This window comes from Pelodiscus sinensis, chromosome 1, assembly GCF_049634645.1.
Source record: "Pelodiscus sinensis isolate JC-2024 chromosome 1, ASM4963464v1, whole genome shotgun sequence".
NCBI classification, from domain to species: Eukaryota; Metazoa; Chordata; order Testudines; family Trionychidae; genus Pelodiscus; species Pelodiscus sinensis.
Genome location: NC_134711.1, coordinates 138,815,592 through 138,839,577, shown reverse-complemented (window position 1 = coordinate 138,839,577; position 23,986 = coordinate 138,815,592). Strand labels below are relative to the sequence as shown.

Sequence of the window (23,986 nt, the reverse complement as noted above, 5' to 3'; positions counted from 1 at the left end):
TGTACCCTTAGAGCCTTTGTCACCATAACATGTAACTGCTATCACCAGCCTGGTGCTTCATCTCTGCCCGTGCTCTTCCTTGTGATTTTTTTTCCATCTCCTTCAACCATATTCCTTGTATGCTCCAGCATCTAGCCTTTGATTCTTAAGCAACCTTGGTGGCTGTCATTCACATCGGACTTCTGCCAACCACACATACAGGGGATAGCATACAGGGCTCCAGTAGTCCACCCCTTAAGTTCACATCTGTGCAGCTTTGCTCACCACTGAAGGGATCGTGCTGCCAGCATTCATCCTCTGAGAGCTACTGCACTGTACATACGGAGTTGTGTGCGCTTGGAACCATCTCCTGAAGCTGATAGTCATAAACCAGGCAAAAAATCACTGGGACTGGTGAAGGGCTATTTAATTGGAAAACTGTTCTCTAGCTTGGTCCAAACTGTACCTTTTTTTCCCCTTTATTAGTATACTAGCCAATTAGCCCGTCATAAAACGGGATTTTCAGGTCTCTCCTCCATATCGGTCTTCTCTCCTGAGCCTCCGGCCAATCTCTCCTCCTACTGCCTCCCCCCCCCCCCCCCCCCAGCTCTCCTCCACCTTCTGCCTCTATCTCCCTCTCTCTTCTCCCCCTCCCGCCTCTCACTCTGTGTTTCTCTCCTCCTCCTGCTGCATCTCTCTCTCTCTCTCTCTCGCTGTCCGCCATCGCCTCTGTTCTCCTCTGTCTCCTCCCCATCCTCTGTGTCTGCTCCGCTTTCCTCCTTTTGAATCTGGCGCTCTTTCCTGATGTCAGAGACACACGCTTGTCCAGGCCCTGCCCCCTGGCTGTTCGCTCTGGGCGACACTGTTGCCTCCCGCTGTGGCACTTGGCTGACTTCTGCGCCACTCAGCCAGGCTGCCACGCGGGAGCAAGCGGTTGTTTGGGGTCTGTGCTCCCCATGTAGCATGGGGAGCGCAGACCCCAAAAGGCTGCTTGCATCGCTTGCTCCCATGCAGCATCCCTGCTGAGCAGTGCAGAAGTCAGCCAAGCGCCACAGTGGGAGGCAACAGCGCCACCCAGAGAGAATAGCCAGCATTTCAGCGTTAGTCACAGACATTGGGCTACTATATATATGATGCCATGTGATCATTTTGTGTGCCTCGTGCAGGGTAATGCCATCTACAACTTGCTTCCGGATATTATCAGCCGCCTCTCAGACCCAGACTGTGGTGTAGAAGAAGAAGCCTTCCGTACCATTATGAGGTATTCTGGGGAAAAGCATGTTGTCTTATAACTTTGTCTAATTTGGTATCCATCATGTATAAATATCTAGAGAAAAGAAATGGCAGTGGCACGTAAAATACCTTCCAGTCACTGTTCCCCAACTGTTGACTTGTTTCATACTCAGTAGTTGAACTAGGAAGTGCAGTAGAAGAGGGGATCTGCTTTGTAGTTTTGGCCTTAGGAGTGTTGTAGCTGCTCATCCACAATGTGGAGTCACACCTTTTGAGGGCCATTCTTGGGACTACAGGTACCAGTCTTTGACATACAAGTGCAGCCACTTGCCCTGACACAGAACCCCTTTGTCCGAGTGCCACTCAGTCCTGTTCCTGCTCACAGCACGGCTCACCAAGCATTTAGCATAGAGTGCCTGAATACAGATTTACGTCCACCAAATGCTGTCCCAATCACTGGGATCATGGCATAGTGGGCTGTCCCCGACATACAGATGCCGTGCAGCCCACAGTGATGAAGGTAGCAGAGACCAAGACACTTGGTCTGCCTCAGTACAGTCTCAATCTACCGAACTTGGGCTCCCATCCCAGTCTTTGGCGTCTGACCAGGAGCTGTTGCAAGCTGGTCAAGGTCCTTGTCCCACACCCACTGCCTATCCCTGTGGTACCCCAACCTTCCTCTGACCCCAAGGGTAATGGTTGGTGCCATAGGTTACTTATCCTGTGGGGATTCTTGCAACAGCCCCTAGGATACCAGCCATTATCTGGGCAATTGGCCAAGCTCTTGGCAACCCATCTTTCCTCACTCCCTCAATGGCTGGAGCCCTCCCCTACTTTCTCTCAGATGACCCAACCAGGGGAAGAGGGCCCAGCTAAGCAGACCAGAGGCAGTTCCTATCATGGCAGCAGCATCATCTTCTTCCTCGGACAAAGCATAGATCCCCAGAATGACCCCAAAGTTCATCAGGAGCTGTTGTAGAGGATTGCCTCTAGCCTGGTCATGGCGAAAAAGGAGCTGGACGAGCTCTTGGATAAGTTGTTTAATGTCCTGGGTGTGGCAGCACCAGCCAGAATTGCACTGCCATTGTAAATTTAGCAAACCCCCTAATCGTTTTCCCTGATCTATAAATGGACAGAACAGAAATGTTACGTGCCCACCAGTGGGTCGGGGTGGTTAGATCACAGGGGTCCCCTGGTGACTGTCACCCAGTGCGATCATGACACTGATCCCACTGCTGTCTGGAGTGCCCCACCATCCTGCCCTAGACTCCCCTAGCCAAGGCACGGAGTTGGGGCAACAGCCCCCCAACACAACAACATAGACATTGAACCAGCTCTGCTCTGGGAGGGCTCATCTGTAAGGTTGTTGACAGCACCCAGGAATAGAGCCCCAAAGAGGACCGAAACACCACATAAATCCATCTTTGTACAAGGAAAATTTTACACAGAGAAGGCTCAGAAAGTTAGCCTCCTATTTGGGCTTGACTCAGGGTGTGTCTGCCTCTGGCCTCTTATTCCCTATTCCGCTTACCATGGAACCTACTGGAGCTCATGTGCATTTCAAAATTGGAACTTCACATGCATCGCTTTAGTTCAAGACCTCTTTTGGGAGTTGGGTCTGCTCCTGAATGTGTCCAAATTGACCCTTGTACCCTCCCAAGTGATAGTTTGTGGGCACCAATCTGGATTCCACATCGGCCAGGGCTTCCCATCCTGGTTCCTGCTTCCTGGTAATCAGATGGCCAGGACATGTAGGCGTTCCCAATGACCATGACCAGGGCCTGTATGCGCCTACTAGGTCTAATAATCTATGTCACCCAGCACACCAGGCTCCTCATACGTCCTATGCAAATGTGGCTTGTGTGGACCCACAACCCATCCTTTCACCTGTGGGACAGTGGTGTTAGTTCCCTGTGATGTCCTTCACTCCCTGGATTGGTGGTCCTTGGAGGAGATGGTCTGCAACAGAGTCCCATTCTCCAGGCCTCTGCCGACCCTCTGGCTCGTGACGGATGCATCAGACACCGGTTGAGGGGCCTATCTCGGAGACATGCAGATGCACGGTATGTGGTCCTGGGATGACCTGTCCCTGCACATCCGTGTCAGGGAGCTGTGGGCAGTCCATCTTGCCTGTGCGGCCTTCCTCCCTCAGTTCAGGGGCCAGTCAGTTCTCATCCTATCTGACAACACATCGGTGGTCTCATATATCAATGGGCAGGGCCCACTCTTCTCACCTTTTGTCAGGAGCCGTTCAGCTGTGGGAACTGTGCATCCGGGCAGATATTCACCTGGTGGCCTCCTATCTCCCAGGTTCCCAGAACACTTTGGCGGACTGGCTGAGCAGGTCCTCCTCTGGCCACGAGTGGTCCCTCAGAGATGTGGCCCTCTGGGTTTTCCGCAAGAGGAGATTTCCCCTTCTGGACCTCTTCGTCACCTGTCAGAACAGGAAGTGCTTGAGTTTCTGCTCTCTCATGGGGCCAGGGCAGGGCGGGGCTCCCAGGGAGCCGTGCTACTTATCCTGTGGCCCATGGGACTACTCTACACGTTCCTGCTGGTCCACAGGGTGCTCCTGAGGGTGCAGGAATTCAGGGCATCCCTGATTCTCATCACTCAAGCGTGTCCCAGGCAGCACTGGTTCTCGATCCTCCTGAGCCTATCGTGCAAGAGGCCAGCCTCTCTCCTGCTGGTCTTGGACCTGTTCATGCAGGACTTCGGCAGGCTTTGCCAGCCGGACCTGCAATCCCTGCGCCTTGTGGCTTGGAAGCTCTGTGGCTGACAGTGGCAGAGCTACAGTGCTTGGTACGTGTGCAGGAGGTACTGCTGGGGAGTAGGAAACCTACTAGGGCTACATATCTGGCTAAGTGGAAGCACTTCCATGTCTGGACTACGTAGGGAGGATATTGCCCATGGATGCCCTGGCCCTGGACTATCTTCTGGATCTGAGGCTACAGGGGTTATCCTTCTCAGTTAAGGTTCACCTGGTGGCTATCTCCGCTTTTTACCTGGGTGCCTGGGGTAAGACCCTCATTGTGGCCCCGATGGTAAACAGATTTTTGAAGAGCCTGGATAGACTTTATCTACACATTCAGCAGCCTGTCCCCCAGTGGGACCTCAGCCTGGTACGGTCTAAATTTATAGGACCTCCCTTTGAACCCCTGGCTCATTGCTGCATCTGTCCTATAAGGTATCCTTTCTGTTGGCAATCACATCGGCCAGGTGCGTGTCCAAACTGAGGGCTCTAACTTATACCCTCCCCACACGATTTTCTTCAAGAATAAAGTCAGATTGTGCCCCCACTACCTTTCCTTCCAAAGGTGGTGTCTAACTTCCATATGTCGCAGGACATCTTCCTGTCAGTCTTTTATCCCAAGCCCCACACATCGGGTAAGGAACAGGCGTGGCATGCTTTGGATGTCAGAAGGGCCTTAGCCTTTTATTTAGGGAGAACAAAGCCCTTGTGTAGGTCTCCTCAGTTCTTTGTTGCCATTGCGGAGCGGCTGAAGGGCCAGCTGGTCTCTGCAAAGGATCTTCTCCTGGATCACAGCCTGTATTAGGGAGAGCTATGGGCTGGCTGGGGTTCCAGCCCCCTCCTTAATGGCCCACTCTGCTGGATCTCAGGCCTCCTGCAGCTTTTGTGGCTCAGGTCCTGACCCTGGACGTCTGCAGGGCTGCCACATGGTCCTCTGTTCACACCTTTGCCAATCTCTACACATCAGGCAAGGGAGGATGTAGTCTTGGGTAGGGCTGCCCTCCATTCAGTGGAAGGGTAAAACTCCGAGCCCACCTCTTAGGGTTTCTGCTTTGGAGTCACCTACATGGAATGGACATGAACAATCACTCAAAGAAAGAACAGTTACTTACCTTGTAAGTGGTCTTCTTCAAGACGTGTTGCTCATGTCCATTCCAAATCTCACCCGCCTCCCCTTTTTAGGAGTGGCCTGATAAGAAGGGACCGAGGAGGTGGAGGGCCAGCAAAGGTATATATTGGCCAGTATAGCAGTGCCACTCCAGGGAGCTTCCCTGCTGGCCCAATAGGAATTGCTAAGGGAAACATTTCCACCGATGTGTACAGGTTGCATGCATACACCTACATGGAATGGACATGAGCAACACATCTTGAAGAACCACAGTTATGAGGTAAGTAACCGTTCTTTCAGCAGTCTTCCAGTACATCTACCTCTCCAGGATATCCGAGGAGCCGTAATGTGTTTGTCCATCCATACATTCGATGGCTGCGTCTAGACTGGCATGATTTTCCGCAAATGCTTTTAATGGAAAAGTTTTTCCGTTAAAAGCATTTGTGGACAAGAGCATCTAGATTGGCATGGATGCTTTTGCACAAAAGCACTTTTTGTGGAAAAGCGTCTATGCCAATCTAGACGCGGTTTTGCGCAAGAAAGCCCCGATCGCCATTTTCACCATCGGGGCTTTTTTGCGGAGAACAGTTTTTACCTGTCTATACTGGCCCTCTTGCGCAAAAGCATTTTGCATCATAATATTTGCGCAAGAACACTGACAATCTTACATTAGATCGTCAGTGTTCTTGCCAGTCTAGACGCAGCCATAGTGTATTATGCCAGCACCCAGCAAGCCAAAGAAGATTCTGGGTGCAGTAGAGTGATGCTTTAAGAGCGTGATACATCTTAGGAGTCACTTCATTTACACTAGACCATGAGCAGGCACTTGAAGAAAGACCGTTACTTTTCCATAACTAGTGTTTGAGATGTGTTGCTCATATTCATTCCTTGACCCTCCCTCTGTCCCCACTGTCAGTGTTCTGGCAAGAAGGAACTGAGGACAAGGGGAGCCAGCAGCATCACTTATATTGTACTCTATGGACACTGTCACAGAGGGCACTGGGGCCACTTGCCTATGGATATTGTTAAGGGATAAACTTCCAGCACTGATGCATGTGGCAAGCACAAACCCCTAACGTGGCATGGACATGAGCAACAAATCTTGAAGAACACCATGAAAAGTAACTTTTTTCTGTAAATTGGATGCTTATTTAATGGCTTTTTTAATGTAATGTACTTGCAATATATGGGATGCAGTGTTGCAGGAGTTATAAAATAGGGTCTGTTGGTACATGTTTGGCATCCTTAACTCTTCACTTACAGTGTGAGTTCTGAGTAAATTGTAAGAAGGGATACGGGAAGCAGACCAGTGTTTGGGCCACAACTTTAATTTTAAATGTAAAGTTGTGTCAGTTTATTGTAATGACTGCTCTCTCCCGGGTTAGTTAGCCAAACTCCCAGTGCTACTCTGAGTAGCTGAGCTGTGCTAGTGGCTTCTTCCCTCAGCTTTGCAGTATCCCAAAAGACCCCTTTTGTGACTTGGCGTGGAAAACTACCCTTGAGCAGAGAGCTGCATATGGCTGGAATTCAGTCTTGTACTTATTCTCTCTAATCCGTTTTTGTTCCCTACAGACAGCTTTTCTCATATATCACAAAGGAGAAGCAGACAGAGAGTCTGGTGGAGAAACTGTGCCAGCGATTCCGGACTGCCAGGTGAGATGCATTCTAACTCTCCAGGACCAAACAGTATTGTGTGGGTTCTCTTGACTGTCAGAGTAAGCCTGCTCCTATGGGAATGATCTTATGCTTCCGTTATGCAGCACACATGGCAGGATAGTCCTATAGACCCTGCTCTAGGTTAGTATCTTCCTTTTCCCACATCCCTTTAAAACAACAAAAAAAGACTGTTGAGACTTTTTGTTATTATGTGGCCTTTGGAACAGGCAGATGATTTCAGCAGGGCCTCACTGCATAGATTCCAAACTGAAGATTTTAAATCCTGTATGCCATGTGATGGTCTTATGCCCCTTAAGCTGGGAAACTTACCCCAGGGAAAGCATTGGCTAAGTCTACCAGTGCTCACTCTGTTTCAGTGGCCTTAGCAACATGGTCTTCATTTCACACATTTGCCAAGTATTCTGCACTAGGTCTGGTTCCAAAGTTATGAAGCTTGGCAGGAATTGGATAGCATCCAAGGAGGATGAAGCTGGAAGTAACATTGACATTTTTTGTCTGATGATGAATCACCCGTGAAGTTAACTCCTGTTGACCTTCATGGGACTTCAATATTGCCCTCCTAGGGCACTGTATAAAAGCACAGCCCTTCTGTGTTTGCATCCACTGTGTCATCTATGTTGAGGTCTTTTTGGTGGCCATCACCTTGGGCAAAAGTGAGTGTGTTCTCTGGCACACATGGCTAAACTTCTATTGATCTAGTTTCATTAAGAGTATTCATGTAAGAATACTCAGATCACCTGTGAGATTTCCAAGATAGAGTTCCACTTAAACCAAGCAATGAGCTTATCTGTGTTCTTTCCAAATTCTCACACTGCACATGGGATCTATCCAGAGCTCTGACTGACACTGCTACAAAGTTTCTGAGCTCGGGTATGTTAGGTATATGCGCACCCTGACTTCAACATCTCAGACCACAGTAAGTAACTATTCTGAAGCTAATAGAGATGGAGATCAAATCCAGACTGGATGCCTTTAGTCAAACAGAAGCTGCTGGGCTAAATATGGTAAAACTTAATAGGTTGTGTTACACAGGAGGTCAGACTAGATCAGTGGTTTTTAACTTTTTCATTTGCAGACCCCCTAAAAATGGCAAAGCCAGACCCCTTTGGAAATCTTAGACATGGTCTGTGGACTCTCACAATGCACAGACCATAGGGTTAGGTTATCTAATTGTTCTTTCTGGCCTTAAAATTGTGTGAATCCTCTAATAAAATTTATATGATTACACCTAATAGAGAACAACTCTGCTAAGTATGTTGTTTTCTATTCTGAAACTGAAGGCAATCTCTTTTGTTTTTTTCCCCAGAACAGAGCGTCAGTATCGAGACCTTTCTCACTGTCTCACTTTGCTTCCTCTCTCTGAACGAGGCCTCCGCAAGATGCAAGATAATTTTGATTGTTTTGCTGACAAGCTTCACGACCTGTCTGTCTATAACAGTTTCATAGCTGCGCTGAACAGACTCCGCAGGTCGGTCACCAAACTGGAGACCAAGGTGAGAATCGGGTAACTAATTCTGAGACTGGAAAAAAACTTTTGCATCCAGACTATCCTGGACTAGACTGCAAATATGGACAAAATTAAGGTGACTGTTCGTGAGCTGCAATACTAGATAGAGCAGTTTCTTAGGCCATGATGAAGGGTCACAAAGCTTGAGATGTAGGGAACTCCCAAGGTGGGTTTGAGCTTGGTTTTGGGCGGGGTAGGAGGAAAGCAGCATGGGCAATCTGGGCTGCAGCATGGTATCTTCCCCCCCCCCTCGCCCCCCTTACCAGCTTCTGTCTCTCCTTGCATCAGGCTCTGATAGAAGAGATGGAGCAGAAACTCCGTGCCTGCCACACCCGTGGTATGGATTCCACAGAGGTTCCCAGGGAGATTCTCTGCCAGGAGGAAGGCAAGACCCCCCTACCAGGAAAGAAGAGTCAAGTAGCTGGTATGTTCCTAAGGCAGCATCATCCCGGCCCCTCTCTCCCTCCTAGCCTGCAATCCAGGCAGAGAAGCTGTAGGTTTCTCACACCTTCTAGGCAGCCTGGCCCCTCACCTTTCTGCTTCTCCTGCAGGCTCCTGTCGCCGCCGGCGCCGCCGCCCCATGAGCATAGCCAACAACGATGCAGACTCTTCCTTTGTCACACCCGAGCCTCGTGTGCCCAGGCGTTGCCGGGGTACTGCGCCGCGCCGTGCAGCTAAGAAACCTACTGTCACCTTCTCTAGCGATGAGGAGAACAGTCCTGAGGCCGGTAAGGAATCCAGGCATGCTTAGAATTGCGTGCAAGGCCAGAGCTGCCCTTTCATGGAATCTCCTGGGCAGCTGCTGCTGCTAAGACTTGGCATGCTGTACTCATGTTCTAATGAGACCTGGCATATTTTTTGGATCCTCTGAGACGATTTACGAATGTGGGTCAAATTTGGCAAATGTCAGCTGTGGGCAAGTGTAGAATGTTGGCATACATGGAAATGACCCTTTCAAAATATTTCACATTGAAAATGTCAGCACTTTATTCATGCTGGCTATTCATTTTTGTGTGTTTCTTCAAGGAAAAACACATTCAATTCAGTTCAAAATAAGCAGAATGTGGGGGGAATTTTCCATTAAGGGGCTACCAAACTGAAAAATTATTCACTCAGCTATTATAATAAGAAGAAGAAGAAGAAGAAGAAGAAGAAGAAGAAAGCTTCTCCCAGGCATTCTTTGTATGTCCCTCTTAAGTTCACTGTCCCAAATGGACCGATCATTTGGGGGTGTAATGTATTCACAGCTCTCCATCCTCCATCTGCCCCTTTGCTACAAGTCCTCAAGGAGGACAGAGTTTGGGGTGGGCGGTGAATTAAGCACCAAGGTTTCTGCCACTCAGCGGGGTTGAGCAGTAATGTGTGTACGCCCCAGTGCTTGGATAGAGCAGCATGCAGTTAGGGGCTCTGGCCTGAAATCCAGGCAGAGCAATAATGCGTGGATACCCCTGGATCATCAGGCAGAGCAGCAAAGTCCGTATCTCAAGCCATGAGGCGCAGGGCAGGACAACTAATAGTAGGGGTTCCTGGCTCTGGCAAATCACCGATATAAGCAGGTCTCTTGGCCTGTGGCGGGGAGAGGCTGCACCCCAGTGGTAGGGTGGCAGTGGTAGGAGATCACAGGCCCACCTGACTCCACTGCATCCCCACCCAAGATTGTAACAATAGCAGAGTGGTCCACCACTGGGTCAGCAGGGAAATCTTGCCACAACATGCTGGCTGGCTGTTAGTCAGTAGCACAGCTCTGACAGTTCCTCCAGACCTTGAGCACTGCAGCAGTTGCTGTAGGATCTTGGTTCCAGCAGGGGATTAGAGTCCTGTTCCAGTAGCTCCTTTCCAGCTGTGCTGGAGGGCCTTCCTTTTACAGGAAACCCTGGCAATTCACAGAATTGCTATTTGTGATTTCGCATGTACAGGAGCATCTCCTGTTGCACCTCATAGCCCGGCCTGAGGGGAGGGACGTGGCCTTGGGGGAGGCCTGTTGCTGGACAGCAGCAGTGGCCAGGGCCCCCCTTTTCATTCACCATGGTGCTGGGAGCCACAGGGAGTTTGGGAACTGCCATCCCCAGTATTTGCAGATTTCACCACTTGCAGTGGTGCCAGGAATGCATCCATCGCGGATGGTGAGGGATAACTGTCTCTTCAGATTCCTATCCTGCTTCTCTTTCTGGCAGGGCAGACATGGGTGTCCCAGCTTTGCCATCCAGGAAGTGGTACCAGCTCTCCCTCCCTCTGCCTGGGAGGGAAGCCATGCCCCCTCACTACAGGGCTGTAAATGACATTCTGGATTACCTTGTTTGTCCTCTGGTACTGTGGGTATATGGGGATGCTGTCTCCTCAGTGACTGACCCTTTTTCTCCCTCTTAGGACTCTATGCTGAATTGACAGATGATGAAACACCAAGCAAGGTGACTCCCATTGCCCGAGCTTCTGCCTGTCGTGATCTGTGACATGATATTTCAATGTGTCTTAGCAAATAAAACCAGTTTTATTTTCTCTGCTGTCTCATGAGTTACAATCAAACTACTACACGGTTGATGTATAAGAAGGAAATGGCAGAGCTGAGATTTTCAGGGGTGCTGTCTCTGGGGTCCTACATCACACTGCTGACGGCCTGAGTAGAAATCCTGTGTCCACAGATTCTATGGCCAGAGTCCCAGGGCTTGAGCCACATCTCCTGACCTCATATGTTCAGCATGATCAATGAGCATCAACGTAGCGTCTATTGGCTGAGAGGTGCACTTCTCTCTCAAGGGCAGCATTTGCCATCTGTTTCCTCCATGAACCTGCAAGGCTCATGAATTCCAGCTAAGAAAACCTATTGAGAAGGCTCAGGGATCTCAGAACTGGGCTAGAGAGACTCCCTCTTCCCCACCACAGCACGTCACCCTCAGCTGGTTGACTAGCAGTGCTCCTTCAAGATCAGGAGTAGAAGTGACAGCTGCCAAGACCAAGGAAGAATTACTTGGATGTCTCATGAGAGTAAGAGGCACACACAAGTGAGAGGACAGCTCTTCCAGGTCTGCTTCCAAAGAAAAGGGAATCCTCCGCGACTGTCGGAGTGCCCTTGTGAATGGGTTCTAAAGCCTCAAAGCTTCCTGTCATGAGGGTAAGGAGTAAAGGGGAGAGGAACTGCCAGTATCAACATCTACACTGATTCCCAACCCTAATAGTCACTCAATGACATCATCTGTAAGCTCCTTAGTAGACTGATGGTACTAACCCATTGCCATAAGGACCTACTTACTGTCCAGTAGTCTCATGAATGTGCTGGATCCATCAGTCTCCACTGTTGGAATATGTCTAATTCTGGGATGAACCAAGTCTTGCAGCTCGTGTGAGTATTTTCACTTTCACCTCTGTCCTTAGTTGTCTTGTCTTTACGGTCCAACCCTTTTGCTTGAGAACCCCAGAGGAGGAAGATTCTAGGGGACAAGAGTGTTCCCTCCTCAGTCTTTAGTCAGGAGTTTTCTCAGATCCCCACAGCTCTGCAAGAAAGAAAAGCTGGCCTTAGAGGCTCCAGACAGTTCTTTATCCCAAGAGAGGTGAATTAGATATGGGATCTGTCCACCTCCTGTTTCTATGCAATTGCCCTCAACTCTTCACAGTGGCCCTCTTGTGCTCTAAGGGATCTCTACAGTAGATGCCCTAGAGCTGTCCATGAGTCCCACCGTATCTTTCCTGGGGACACCTACTGACTTACTAGAAGATTTACCTGGCATTGCTTGGGTCCTTAACTAAATTAACTTTCTTTGCTTAATTTAAATCATTGCTCTTGGGAGGAGGGGTTCACTTTGCTGAGTTTCCCACGGAGAGAAGACAACCCCAGGCCTCTCACCACAGCAGCTTGGGGCCAGGTGAGAAATGCTGCTACTGCAGGCATGACCAGGGAAAGGGTGCATGTCCTGCATCTGGGGCAGGTCAAAGTTTGTCTGCCCTGCACTTGCCAGCCAGACTGAGGAATGGAGCAAACTGCACTTTCTTTGTGCCTCCCTGACAAAGGGGAACAGCCAGAAATGTTCCCATACAAATGGGGAGGGTGAGGCTCAGCTGAGTTGGGTCCCGGACAGAGTGATGCATGGCCCCAGCCAGCCCTTGTCAAGTGTCATTGGAAGGTTTTTCCCTTAGTTGTACCTGTTGGGCCAGCTAGGGAGCCCCTTGGAGTTGTGCCCCTGTATCGCCCCTTATATACCCCAGCTGGCCCTCCACCCCTTTGGATCCTTCTTACCACTTGTGATGGTCATTGAAACGTGCTTGGCCTGCTCTTAGTGGGTCTCCTTTGAGTTTACTGGTTTTTATCGTTGTGGTTCATTGTTAGTTATCTGGGGTAAATACTTGGTATCTAGTGTAAATAGTTTAGTCAGATAGGGGCTCACTTTGCATCCCGTGTGCTTCCTGTGGGGCATGCCTGGGCTCCAAGGCTTCAAGCCCTGTGCCAACTGTCTGAAGCCCATGCCCTCTCACAAAGCCTGTTTAAAGTGCCTCAGTGAGGCACATCTATTGGACTTGTCTAAGATCTGCAGGGGCTTCAAGCCACGAACCAAGTGAGAAGGGGAGTCCCCCTTGAAGGTACTTATGGAGGTGGCTCTTCGCCTGGCACCAGCTTTGGACGTGGCACCGGCAATTCAGAGTGCTCCAGCCTCAGTGCATGAGGCACTGAGTCATTCACGTGCCTCTCTAGCACAACGTTGGCCTGCGCTACACCGGTCACAGTCTCCCGTGCCTCAGAAGATGTGGAGGCCCCCCCTGGGCAGGTCTCTGAGGCATGGGCCTAGAGTGGCCATCAGTCGGAATACTTGGCATTGGTGGGTTCAATACCCAGGGCCTCCATGTCTAGCAGGCACCAGCCCAGTCCACACTGTGATCCCAGCTAAGAAGATCTCACTGAGGCAGATCCTTGGACACTTTAGAGGCCGCAAGAGAACTCATCAAGCTCACTTCGTCTCCTGCCTCTTTGTCCAGCACCAGGAGGAAGCAGGGCTAAATAGCGTCTTTATTCAAATTTGAGTTTAAGACTTCACTTCAAAGAGAATCCTCTGAACTGTCATTCATGCTTAAATTTGACACTTTACACTCAAATTTGAATAAAGACGCTAATTATCTTACCCATTACAAAGATGGCTTCCCCAATTATCACCTCTAATATCATTAGCTCACAGACATTTACCTCCCCTCCTTCCCCCCCCATTCCCTTCTGTTCTGAAATTTGATTTGTCCTTTTCATATGTGTTCATTTTTTTTAATTGTATCCTTTGGTATATATGGTTGTGACAATTTTCTTCCACTGTTTGATCTGAGGAAGTGGGTCCGGCCCACAAAAGCTCATCATCTAATAAACCATCTTGTTAGTCTTTAAAGTGCTACATAGTCCTGTTTTTTGTTTCATAGTTAGGTTAGTTGCTCAGTTTCTAGTCTTTTTTTTTTAATTAGTGTTATTCTTGTTGGTTAGGGGGTTCATCGGTTGTGCCCCTCTATTCTCCCTGGGTCATGCCCAGGACCCAGGGGTTCATGCCCTGCTTGGACTGCCTCCAGCCTATGCCCTGTGAGGACTCATGCAACTTGTGCCTCAAGTGCTTGGGTGAGGCCCACATTTCTGCAAACTGCAAGATTTTGTCTCAGTTTTAAGCCCTATTACCCAGAGGGAGAGAGACTCATGCTTCAAGATTTTATTAATGGAGTCGGCGCTCTGCCTTGGACTCGCCACTCACTCAGTGCCCACCTCCCACAGTGCACCGTCTTCGGTGAGAGAAAATCTAGGCCCATCAACACTGCCCCGGTACCAAGATGACCGGCTGCTTGGCACTGCTCCCAGTTGCCAGTGCCCCAAAAGGAGAGAGCAGGTAGAGGCCAGTCTCCGATGCAGTGCGTGTTCAGAGTGCGTCCTCATTCAGGACACTCTGTGGCTTCAACCTTGCGAGTGGCCGGGCACCAAACACGAGCTACCCAGGGATGGAGATGGCTCCTGTATTAGTAAGGCAGGATAAGGGACCTGCTGAAGGTACAGAGGTGGGGCGGGCTCTGGAGTGGCTCTCAGGGGATAGGGCATTCACCTGGATCTGGCTCTGTAAAATCACAAAGACTTTGTGCAAACGCCAGCCTCCATCCCCCCTCGACAGGCGTGTGGAGCAAAGATACTTTGTCTCCCAGGCTGGCCATAAGCATCTCTTTTCTCACCTGCCCCCAGCACGCTCGTGGTGCAGGAGGCTAACCACCAGGAGTAGTAGGGAGAACCTGGCCCTACCCATACCCCTAAGAACAGGGAGGCCAAAAAGATGGACCTCCTAGGCCATAAGGCCTTTACTTCAGGAGGATTGCAGGTCAGGATCACCAACCATCTGGTGCTCCTGAACAGATACACTCAATTCCTGGGTGGCCATGGACCATTCAAAGAGCTGTTACCCTAAGCCTCACAGCAGGAGCTGTGTGCTGTCTGAAGAGGGCAAGGTTGTTTCCCGTGCAGTCGTTCAGGTGGCCCTCAACTCAACTGACGTCGCAGCCTGCACCATGGCTACAGGCCTGGTGCTGCAGCACAGCTCTTGGCTGAAAGTTTCAAGCATCCCTCTTGTGGTCCAGACGATCATCCAGGACCGGCCGTTTGGGCCTGTTTTCAGACTGGACTGATACCCACTTGCACAGGTTAAAGGATTCTAGGGCGACTCAAGTCCTGGGGGATCCTCACCCCAGCCCCTCAGAGATGCTCACTCCACCTGAGGGGCCCCCCTCATTCGTTCCAACAGGGCCCTAGGCCTGAGTTGCCCATGCACAGAGGCAGAAACAGTAGGAACGGTAGACAGATGTCCTGATCCTCCTCTGACCAGGGAGCAGGCCCTTGAACAAGTCCAAGCCCCAGGCCATGCCTTTGAAGGTTTGCCCAGGGACCGTGTGCCAGCCAGTTTTCCAACACAACCCTTTGTCAGCTGTCTCTCCCTTTCCTCTGCGCCTGGTTGGGCGTTACAATGGACCATTGGGTCCCAGGGACAGTGGAAAATGGATATTCAATCCCGTTCCTTTCCCAGCCCCTGCCCCCAGCCCTCTTCAGGGACCTCTCTCACAAGCATCTCTTGTGACTAGGAGTGTAGGAGCTCCTCCAGTTGGGAGCTATAGAAGAGGTTTCTCTAGGCCTATGGGGCAGGGATTTCTACTCCTGGTATTTTTTTTTAGACCCAAAAGCCAAGGGAAGGTTCTGTCCCATCTTGGACCTCAGGGGTCTCAACACATTCATAGCAAAGTCAAAGTTTGAGATGGTGATCCTAGCTTCTAATATCCCTTCGCTCTCCATGGGAGACTGGTACACTGCCCTCAATTGAACCGGATGACTGGTTTATAAGGAGAACCTCCTCTCCCGAGGTGTTAGACCATATCTCCCTGGTCAGGCACTTTTCTCCAGCTGGGCCTCATTTTGAACAAAGCCAAATCCACCCTTATCCCCACTCTAACAGTGTTTGTGGGAACCTGTCTGGATTCTACGACGGCCGCAGCCTCCCTGCTGACAGCTTGGTTCCTCACCATAAGGGAGGCCATTCTGAGGCTTTGTCTCCCCTATCACCACGTCCAGGAGCTGCATGAGGCTTCTGGGGTTCATGGCAGCTTGCACGTATGTGTGCAGCACACCAGGCTCAGGCTCTGCCCACTACAACCCTGGCTGGCGTGGGTTCACAATCCTTTCCAGCCCATGGACATGGCTCTGACTGTGCCTGAGGACGTCATGAGGTCCCTCAACTGGTGACCACAGGAGGATGTGGTCTGCGCCCGGGTGCCATTCAACAGACCTCTTCTGCCGACCCGGTCGGTGACGGATGCCTCTGACGGGATGGGGAGCCTGGCGATCTGAGGACTCAAGGTATGTGGTTCCCCTCAGAGCCTGCCCTGCATATAAATGTCAGAGCTAAAGGCCATTCACCTCGCTTGCCAGGTGTTTCTCCCACGACTTCAAAACAGGTGTGTTTCGATCCTGACGGACAGCACGGCAGTGATGTTTTATATCCACAGACAGGGTGGCGCTCAGTCCTAACCCCTGTGTCAGGAAGCCCCCATCCTTTGGGAGTTCTGCATTGCTCATGCTGTTCACCCGGTAGCTTCCGACCTCCTGGGAACTCAGAATGCAATGGCAGACTGGCTCAGCAGGTCCTTTGAGGGTGACGAGTGGTCCCTCAGGGTGGATGTGGCCTTGGACATCTTCCACAGGTTGTGAGTTCCCCTCCTAGACCTGTTCATGACTCGCAGCAGCAGGAAGTGTCCTCAGTCCTGCTCCTTCCTCAACCACAGTCCAGGGTTCCTGGGGGATGCTCTTCTCGTTCCCTGGTCCCCAGTTGTTCTGTATGCCTTCCCTCTGTTCCCGTTGATTCGCAAGGTGGTGGTCAGGGAGTTCAAGTCCTCCCTGATTCTGATAGCACCATCTTGGCCTCAACAGCCCTGATTCTCGACTCCACTCGATCTGTCGGTGGACCAGCCCACCGCGCTCCCAGTGTACCCAGAACTGATAACGCAGGCCTTTGGCAGGCTTCACCATCTGAACCGCCAGTCCCTGCACTCTTGGCTAACCGCCTTGGAGAGACAGTGCTCAGAATGAGTTCAGAGGGTTCTGTTTGGTAAGTGTGAAGGTTTTCGACTACCTAAGTGGAAGTCCTCTGTACTTTGGGTGGCCTAGAAGGGACTTTCCCCTGTAGAAGCCCCCATCCCAGCTATCCTTGACTACCTTTTGGACCTTACGATTCAGGAGCTTGCCACCTCCTAGGTCAGGGTTCACCTTGTGGCCATCTTGGCCTTCCATTTGGGTCCCGGGGGAAAGTCTGTCTTCGCTGACCCCATGGTACACTGGTTTGTGAAAGGGCTGGACAGGTTAGATCCACATGTACGTCAGCCTCTCCAACTTTAGAACCTTAAGCTGGTGCTTATAAAGGTGGGTGATGGCACCCATTTTTTGAGCCAATGGCAACGTGCTGTCTTTTGCATCTTTCCTGGAAGGTCCCCTTCCTAGTGGCCACTACTTCTGCTAGGAGGATGCCTTAGCCCTGAGCTTTAACCTCCAATCCCCATTACACTGGTTTTTTTAAAGATAAAGTTAGGCTCTGCCCACAGTCTGCCTTTTTGTCCAAGGTGGAGTCTGTTTCATGTCAATCAGGAAGATGTTAGACGTGCCTTGGCTTTTTATTTAGATAGGACAAAACCTTTCTGCAAGTCCCTGCAGATGTTTATTTCGATAGCTGACAGGATGAAGGATCTCTCAGTTTTGGCCCAGCCTACCTCCTGCTGAATTACATCCTGCATCAGGACTTGTTACAAGCTGGCCCATTTGCCAACTTCCCCATTACGGCTCACTTCGCTAGGGCCCACACCTTGTCAGCTGCCTTTGTGGGACAGGTACCCATCCTAGATATTTACAGGGCAGCCCTTAGTCCTTGCTGCATACTTTCGCAACCCATGACCCCATAGCGCAGCAGACCGGAGATGATGCAGCTGTTGGTCGAGTGGTGTTGCAGTCCATTTCCAGATAGGCCCCAGCCCCGTCTCCTTGGGTTTGGCTTGGGAGTTACCTACCTCAAATGGAAATGAGCAATCATTGGAAGAAAAACCAGTTACTTACCTCTCATAGCTGCTGTTCTTTGAGATGCACTGCTCATGTCCATTCCAAATCCCACCCGTCTTCCCTTCATCAGAGAGTTTCGGCAAGAAGGAACTGGGGGGATGGAGGGCTGGCAGGGGTATATGTGCTGCCATGGAGGCGCCACTCCAGGGAGCTCTCTGCTGGCCCAACAGGTACCACTGAGGGAAAAACCTTCTGATGAGCCCAGTGCATTCACTCCTATATGGAATGGGCATGAGTAACACATCTTGAAGAACAACAGTTATGAGATGGTAAGTAACCATTTTTTACCCTTTTCAGGGTAGCTGTAACTTCAACTCAACTGAGAATAATGGTTCATGACCGCTGTACTTTCAGCATGAAAATTAACACACACAAAAAAAGTATCTTAAATTAGAGACAAAGTGGGTAAGAAGCATATCTCTGGACACTAGGGTTGCAGGGTGTGCTGCAGCACTTCCAGGTTTTGCATCCAGCTTCCCTGCACCCCAGCTGCGGCTCCAACCTGGGATGGAGAGATGATAGGGCTGCCAAGTCTCCCAGACTGGATGCCACTGCTGCAAATGGCATCTGGTCAACCCAGTCAGGAGAGTTGTCAACCATCAGAGGGACAGGAAGAAGCATAAGGGGGTCTTTGTCTGTGTCTGTAAGTGAAAGACAGACACTTAGTATCCCCACTCTAAAAATTGCCCTGCCCCCGGGAAAGAGCAAGCTTTAATTGGACTGACATGCCTACAGCTACACTGCCTATGGGCTGTGCCCACAAAAGCTCATGATACCATCTACATGTTTTGTTAGTCTATAAAGGGCTACCAGACCATTTGTTGTTTAACTTAAATATCAAGTCACCCATTGCATGAGAACCACTGAGCAGGTAGGCCAGGAGCAAAGGGAGGGGGGTGAGTGCATGCATGGTAACATAAGGAGGTCTAGGGAGTGTATGCATAGGATAAGCAGTAGGGAGGTTCAAGAAACACATTTTGGAGGATGAAGAGGAGGAAAATAGGATATATGCTCCATCTGTGTTGTGGTGTTCTGGCAAAAACAGTTCTATAAGCCCACTTTACCTTGCTCTGGTTATTTAAATTGGCTAGTTAAAGTAGTTAGAAAGTATGAAAGAATTAACAGTTAAAATTTAAGTAATTTGATGTAGAATTTAAATAATTTGTCGATCATTTGAAATACTGCATCTGAAGATTTTTTACTGTTTATTAATGTAGTTTAACAAACATTCAAATTAAGTTAAAGTAGGTATATATCAGTCATTTACAGCAAAGAGGAATGTTGTAATATTCTCAAAACTATATGTTAACCTGTTAATAACTGGAGTTTAAATTTCAAAGAAAGCCAAACAAGCAAATGTATGTCATGCAAACAACCTTTGTCCTGTACTCATGCCAGAAGGGGAGAAAGTAGTGAAAAACAATCTAGTGTGTTCGAAAACTCAGTTTAATCTAATCTGAATCCACACACACTCATTGGGGCAGAGGGCAAAGTTCTTGTTCCCTATGATGCTGTTTCACCAGATTGGAGGCACCAGTTCCTTTTCTCCACATTCCTCTCAAGTATGGCTCTGTTGGAAGCTGGGTTGGGTTAGTGTGGATTTGCACAGATGGGCACTGACACTGTTAGCCCTTGATGGGATGGAGCAGGGTAATCACCTGGCTACAGGGCAGGGAAGACAAGGAGGTGAATCAGGATGGAGTAGGATACTCTGGATCTCAACCTGTCTCCTTTCGGTCTGTGTGTCTGTCTCCCTTTCTTAGAGACATTCCTTTCCCAGCTGCTGCTCTTGGAGTCTGAATCCATGCGGGCCAGAGATAACATGAGGGAGAGGTCCACTTTTGAGCCTCAGTTGCTCCCCTTAGCCCCACACTGCTCCTTCCATACAGAGCAGATACTGGCTGGGTATCCTTTGGGTGTCAGATGCTGGCCAATCACAGGTGGGCATTTGTCTGAGGAGTGTTCACGGAAGGCAATGCCCAAGGGCTGATTTGAGCTAAAGTTGGATCAGATTGGCATATCCAGTCATCTTGGATGCTAGTTCTGGAATGGGACAAAGGAACAAGCATTGAAATCAGGGGAACAGGCAGGTGAGGGGAGTCTTGCAGAGGGGGGATACCAGAAGTGGGATCTGGGATGCATGAAGGTGGGTGAGTCCAAAGGCCAAGGGGCTCATGAAGGACACAAGTGCTGGGGGGAAGGGAGAGGGGGAAAGCAGAGGAATAAGGAATTATGGAGCGAGGCTCTCTTTATGGGCTATGGAGGCGAGAGATGTGAGGCTGAGCCTTGTGCAGGTAGGTCATTTTAAAATTTATTATGGCAAGCTGGCTCGTTTGCTGTGTGACTGGTACATATTTTTTCCCTAGACATAGGAGTTACAGGCACTCAGCCTGTCCTTTGGGACAATTCAAAATGAACTGCTTAGTGTCCTTCAACTCTTTTGTCTTGTGCTCCAAACTGGGGCGGGGGGGGCTGAAACTGGTAAAGATGGCTGAACATAACTGCCCCCTAACAGTGCAGTGCCTGCTTAGTGTAGGCAGAGCCCCCTTCTTGCACAGTTGTGCACCTGTATCAATACCTCTCACTCACCTGCGGTGCAGCTCTGCCAGTGCTCCTCAAGTCTGACCTTAAACAAATCCTCATGGCCTTTGTTCTTCTGTTTGAAGTTCTGAATGTTTTAGTGTTGGTGGTAGTTTTTGTGCATAAGGATATGTTTGTAAATAAACAGATATGTAATTAATTTGCCTATAGAGTTAAATTAGTCCAACACCAGTTGTAATAAAACCTCTGCAACAGCCCTTTTTGGACTGGTATTATTTGTGGAAAAAGAGATATCCTGTAGAAAGAAATGAGGGTGACAGAAACCAGAGAGGTGAAAAAGTGTATTATGTTCCTCAAGCCTCTGAGACAAACACCTCCTCTGCCCTGGAGTCAGACTGGAACTGGACTCTTACCCTCAAAGTAAAAATTCTTCTAGTCCCTGGGAGCCTCCTATCTATTTGTATTCTGCTCTATGAATAAAAGCATGTGTGTTGGTTGGTGTGTTTTTGTCAGCAGGTGGCAGCAGCATCTTAGGCATGGTGCAGCCCCTTGGAGTTAGTTTACTGACCTGATCTTTTATGCTCCAGTTTCCCATTTCAGTCTAGGTGTTCAGTGTGTACTAATCTGGACAATCTCCTGTCATCCTACAGCTAGTGAGAGAGAGTGGCTGAATCCAGACAGGTTCCTTGCTGGGGAAAGACTTTGTCCTGTATTGCCCTAGAACGTCTTTCTCTTTCATTCTCTCCTGTCTGACTGTTTGCCTCAGTAGACACTGTTCTGCTGTGTTCATCTTACCAGCTGTCCCAGCCTGACCTAATACTTATGTAACAGCCATTCAACTTGCATTCCTTTGTCTCCCCTTTGCCAAACTCCACAGCTGAAGCTGCCATCCTACCTCCCCTTTCACGATGGCAGCACAGTCACAGAAAAGCCAGAGCCTTACAGCGTGGTTGCTAATGCACTGGCTGCTGAGCAGGCTTTTCCCTTGGTAGACTCTCATGCCTAGGTCCCTGTTATCTCCTAATGGGGCAGCCTGGGCCCTCTTCCTTCCACTTCCTGTGCTAGACTGTTAGCTTCACAGTCAACTTCTCTCTCCTGCTAACCACAGGAGAAACTGCTTTCCAGGTCCAGAGGCCATGGTACAGAGCCACGGGCAGGCATGTTGTAAACTATGTGTACCACCTGTGTTTTCTACTCCTGGTCGGTCTTGTAGTGGGGAGCAGGACCATTGGTGGGAGTGGTTCTTAGCTACTTCAGTGCTGGTTTTCCCCCAACAAGAGGCACTATAGTGGTGGTTGCTAGGATCAGGGTGTAGCAGTTTGCAGCTGTTTGGTTGGTCTGTCTTCCTTCTGCACAGAGTCCTCAGCAATGTGTGTTTCTCCAGCCAACACAGGCCCTTTTGTTAGTGCAAATGCTCAAGTAGCTCAGGAGAGAACGTCCATCCCCTCCTCTTCCTGACTTCTCTACAACATTTTGCCCAGGATCTGCCCCATGTCCTGGTGGGTCAGAAGTACCAAACTGTCCCCACTCCTCTGGTGTGGTATAGACCATCCCTGTGGCCTTTAATTAAAGGTCATAACTTCAATTCGAGCTAAACTTAGCTCCCTCCCACTTTCCCAGCCCTGGGAATAGCATCTGGATGAGGGGAGTTGGATTACTTCTTAACCAGTTGACCTGTCTCTGCTCCTCTTGGTATCTGCTCTGCTACCCATTCCTATCTGTGCTTTGCTTTCTCCTACTGTCTCCTCTCCCTACGGCGCCTATGCTACTGTCCCCCCAGTCCTGGTAGGCAGGGCCAGGGCCAGGGCGGAGGAAGGGTTTACTCCTTTACTATCCGCACGCATTTCCATAGCTCACCCGGTCTCACGAAAGGGAGACTCCTTAGAGCTCTCCAACGTGTTGTTTGAAACACGCTCCAGCTCTCACCCTTCCCGCGGCTCCAGGGGAGGGGGGATCTGTTCTGCACCAGGGATTTTTGTCCCCGGCTGGGCACTGCCACTCCTAGCCGAGCTGACTGGGGGGCGGGCATCCCAGCTCGGGCAGGGCGTCGCCGGGGCACTGCTGTGAGAAAGCTCATCCTGCAAGGCTCCCACCCGGGGCTGCACGGGTGAGGTGAGGTCGGCCTGTGAGCCAGGCAGGGCCCGGCCCAGGAGCAGCTCCTGCCGCGGGTGCTCCCCCTCCCGCGCACAAGGCCCCGAGCCACGGAAACGCCCTGTCCCCCCCCGCGAGCGGGCGAGTCAGGTGGTAGGCAGGATGTCCGCAGTCACGTCCCGCGGGTAGCAGCCTCCCTGCCTTACTGAATGTTCCTCACGCTGGGGAGCGCGGCCTGCTGGAGCCGGGCCCGAGGGCGGGACGCCAGGCCGGCCAGCGCCTGGGAACCGCGCTCCCAGGCTGAGCACGTCGGGCCGGGGCAAGGCGGGGGCGCCGAGCCAGAGAAAGGCCCAGGGAGCTGTGGCGGGGGGCGGGGCGGCAGCGCCGGGCCGGGCCGAGGGACAGGGGCCCGCAGGGTGCGGATCCTCCCAGGCTCGCCCCGGCGGTGCCAGGCTGCTGCGGGGGCGGCTCGGGGAAGTTGTTCCCGCAGGCGCCGGTGCAGCGACCGAAACACTTAACTTCTCAGGATTTGTGACTTTGGGTGCACTGAGCCTGCGCACCCGAACTGAGCAAACTCAGAGATTTTTCTACCCAAAAACACAGTTTCTCTGAATTTGCAAGCAGCCAGCAAAGGGAGCAAGTCCTGAGCAGTTGCACCGAATGTCATGTGTGCGTGACAGAAACTGTGACGGTCACAAAAACGGAGCGGTTTCACTTTTTGCCTATACACCGGCCCGAGCCCCTTCTTGCTCAGCCCACGTGACAATTGTGCCCCGTTCCTTCCGCGCCCGGGGGCTTGTGCAACTCCCGCCCAGCCCCCACCGCAGAGCCTGTGGCCAGGTTACCGTACTGTGTGTGGTAGAGGCGCACTCGCTCTCCTGCCAGTCTTCCGAGCGCGAGCTAGAATGAAGCGCCAGGTGTAACTCAGGCTGAGTGGAGACAGCTCGCCTGCTCCCACCGGGGAAGAGCCCTGGGGCCCATCCCCCATGCACGGCCCTTTGAGGGGGAGGGGCTTCCAGACCCCTCGTCCTCTCTCTGGGGAAGACCGACGGAGCCCCTGAAGACAGGCGCCCCCATCGAGGGATCCCGCAGACACGTGTGCGCGTCCCCTCCGGCCCCCTCCTCGCCACTGTGCTCCGATTGCTGTGCGAGTCCTTCCCCTGCCCACCGCACAGCGGCGGGGCTCCGGCAGGGAGTTCACTGGAGCCAACCAACCGAAAGAATAAACCCCACTGAGAAAGGGGATAATCGCCCGCCCCACCGGTCTGCGCTAACCCTTCAGGGCCGGGCTGTACTCTCCTGCTCTTCCAGTCCTGGCCTTCTCACGCACCTTATCTACCCTCCACTTGTAATCTGCTCCCCTGCTGCGCTTTCAACTCACCCCTCCCCATACCCAGGCGCGCAGGGGACGCCGCTTAGTGCCCCTGGCATTACAATAGCATCTAAGCCGTGGGCCCTTGTGCTGGGGCCCTAACATCCCCACAGTTCCCTGTCCCAGCCACCCCTGCCTCACAA

The 23,986-nt window shown here is 51.0% G+C and overlaps 1 protein-coding gene across 5 annotated transcripts in view; it reads left to right on the top strand.

The window, feature by feature from the left end:
• NCAPD2 (non-SMC condensin I complex subunit D2) overlaps window positions 1-10,749 on the top strand; it is a 49,922-nt gene extending 39,173 nt beyond the window's left edge. For all 5 annotated transcript variants that reach the window (XM_075904251.1, XM_006124170.4, XM_075904258.1 and 2 more), the window contains exons 26-31: window positions 1,146-1,240; window positions 6,642-6,722; window positions 8,053-8,239; window positions 8,542-8,677; window positions 8,805-8,981; window positions 10,621-10,749. In XM_075904251.1, coding sequence (XP_075760366.1) covers window positions 1,146-1,240; window positions 6,642-6,722; window positions 8,053-8,239; window positions 8,542-8,677; window positions 8,805-8,981; window positions 10,621-10,703 — 759 coding nt within the window. In that variant the 3' untranslated portion in view covers window positions 10,704-10,749. The remainder of the gene's footprint in view (window positions 1-1,145; window positions 1,241-6,641; window positions 6,723-8,052; window positions 8,240-8,541; window positions 8,678-8,804; window positions 8,982-10,620) is intronic.
• The last annotated feature ends 13,237 nt before the right edge of the window (window positions 10,750-23,986 follow it).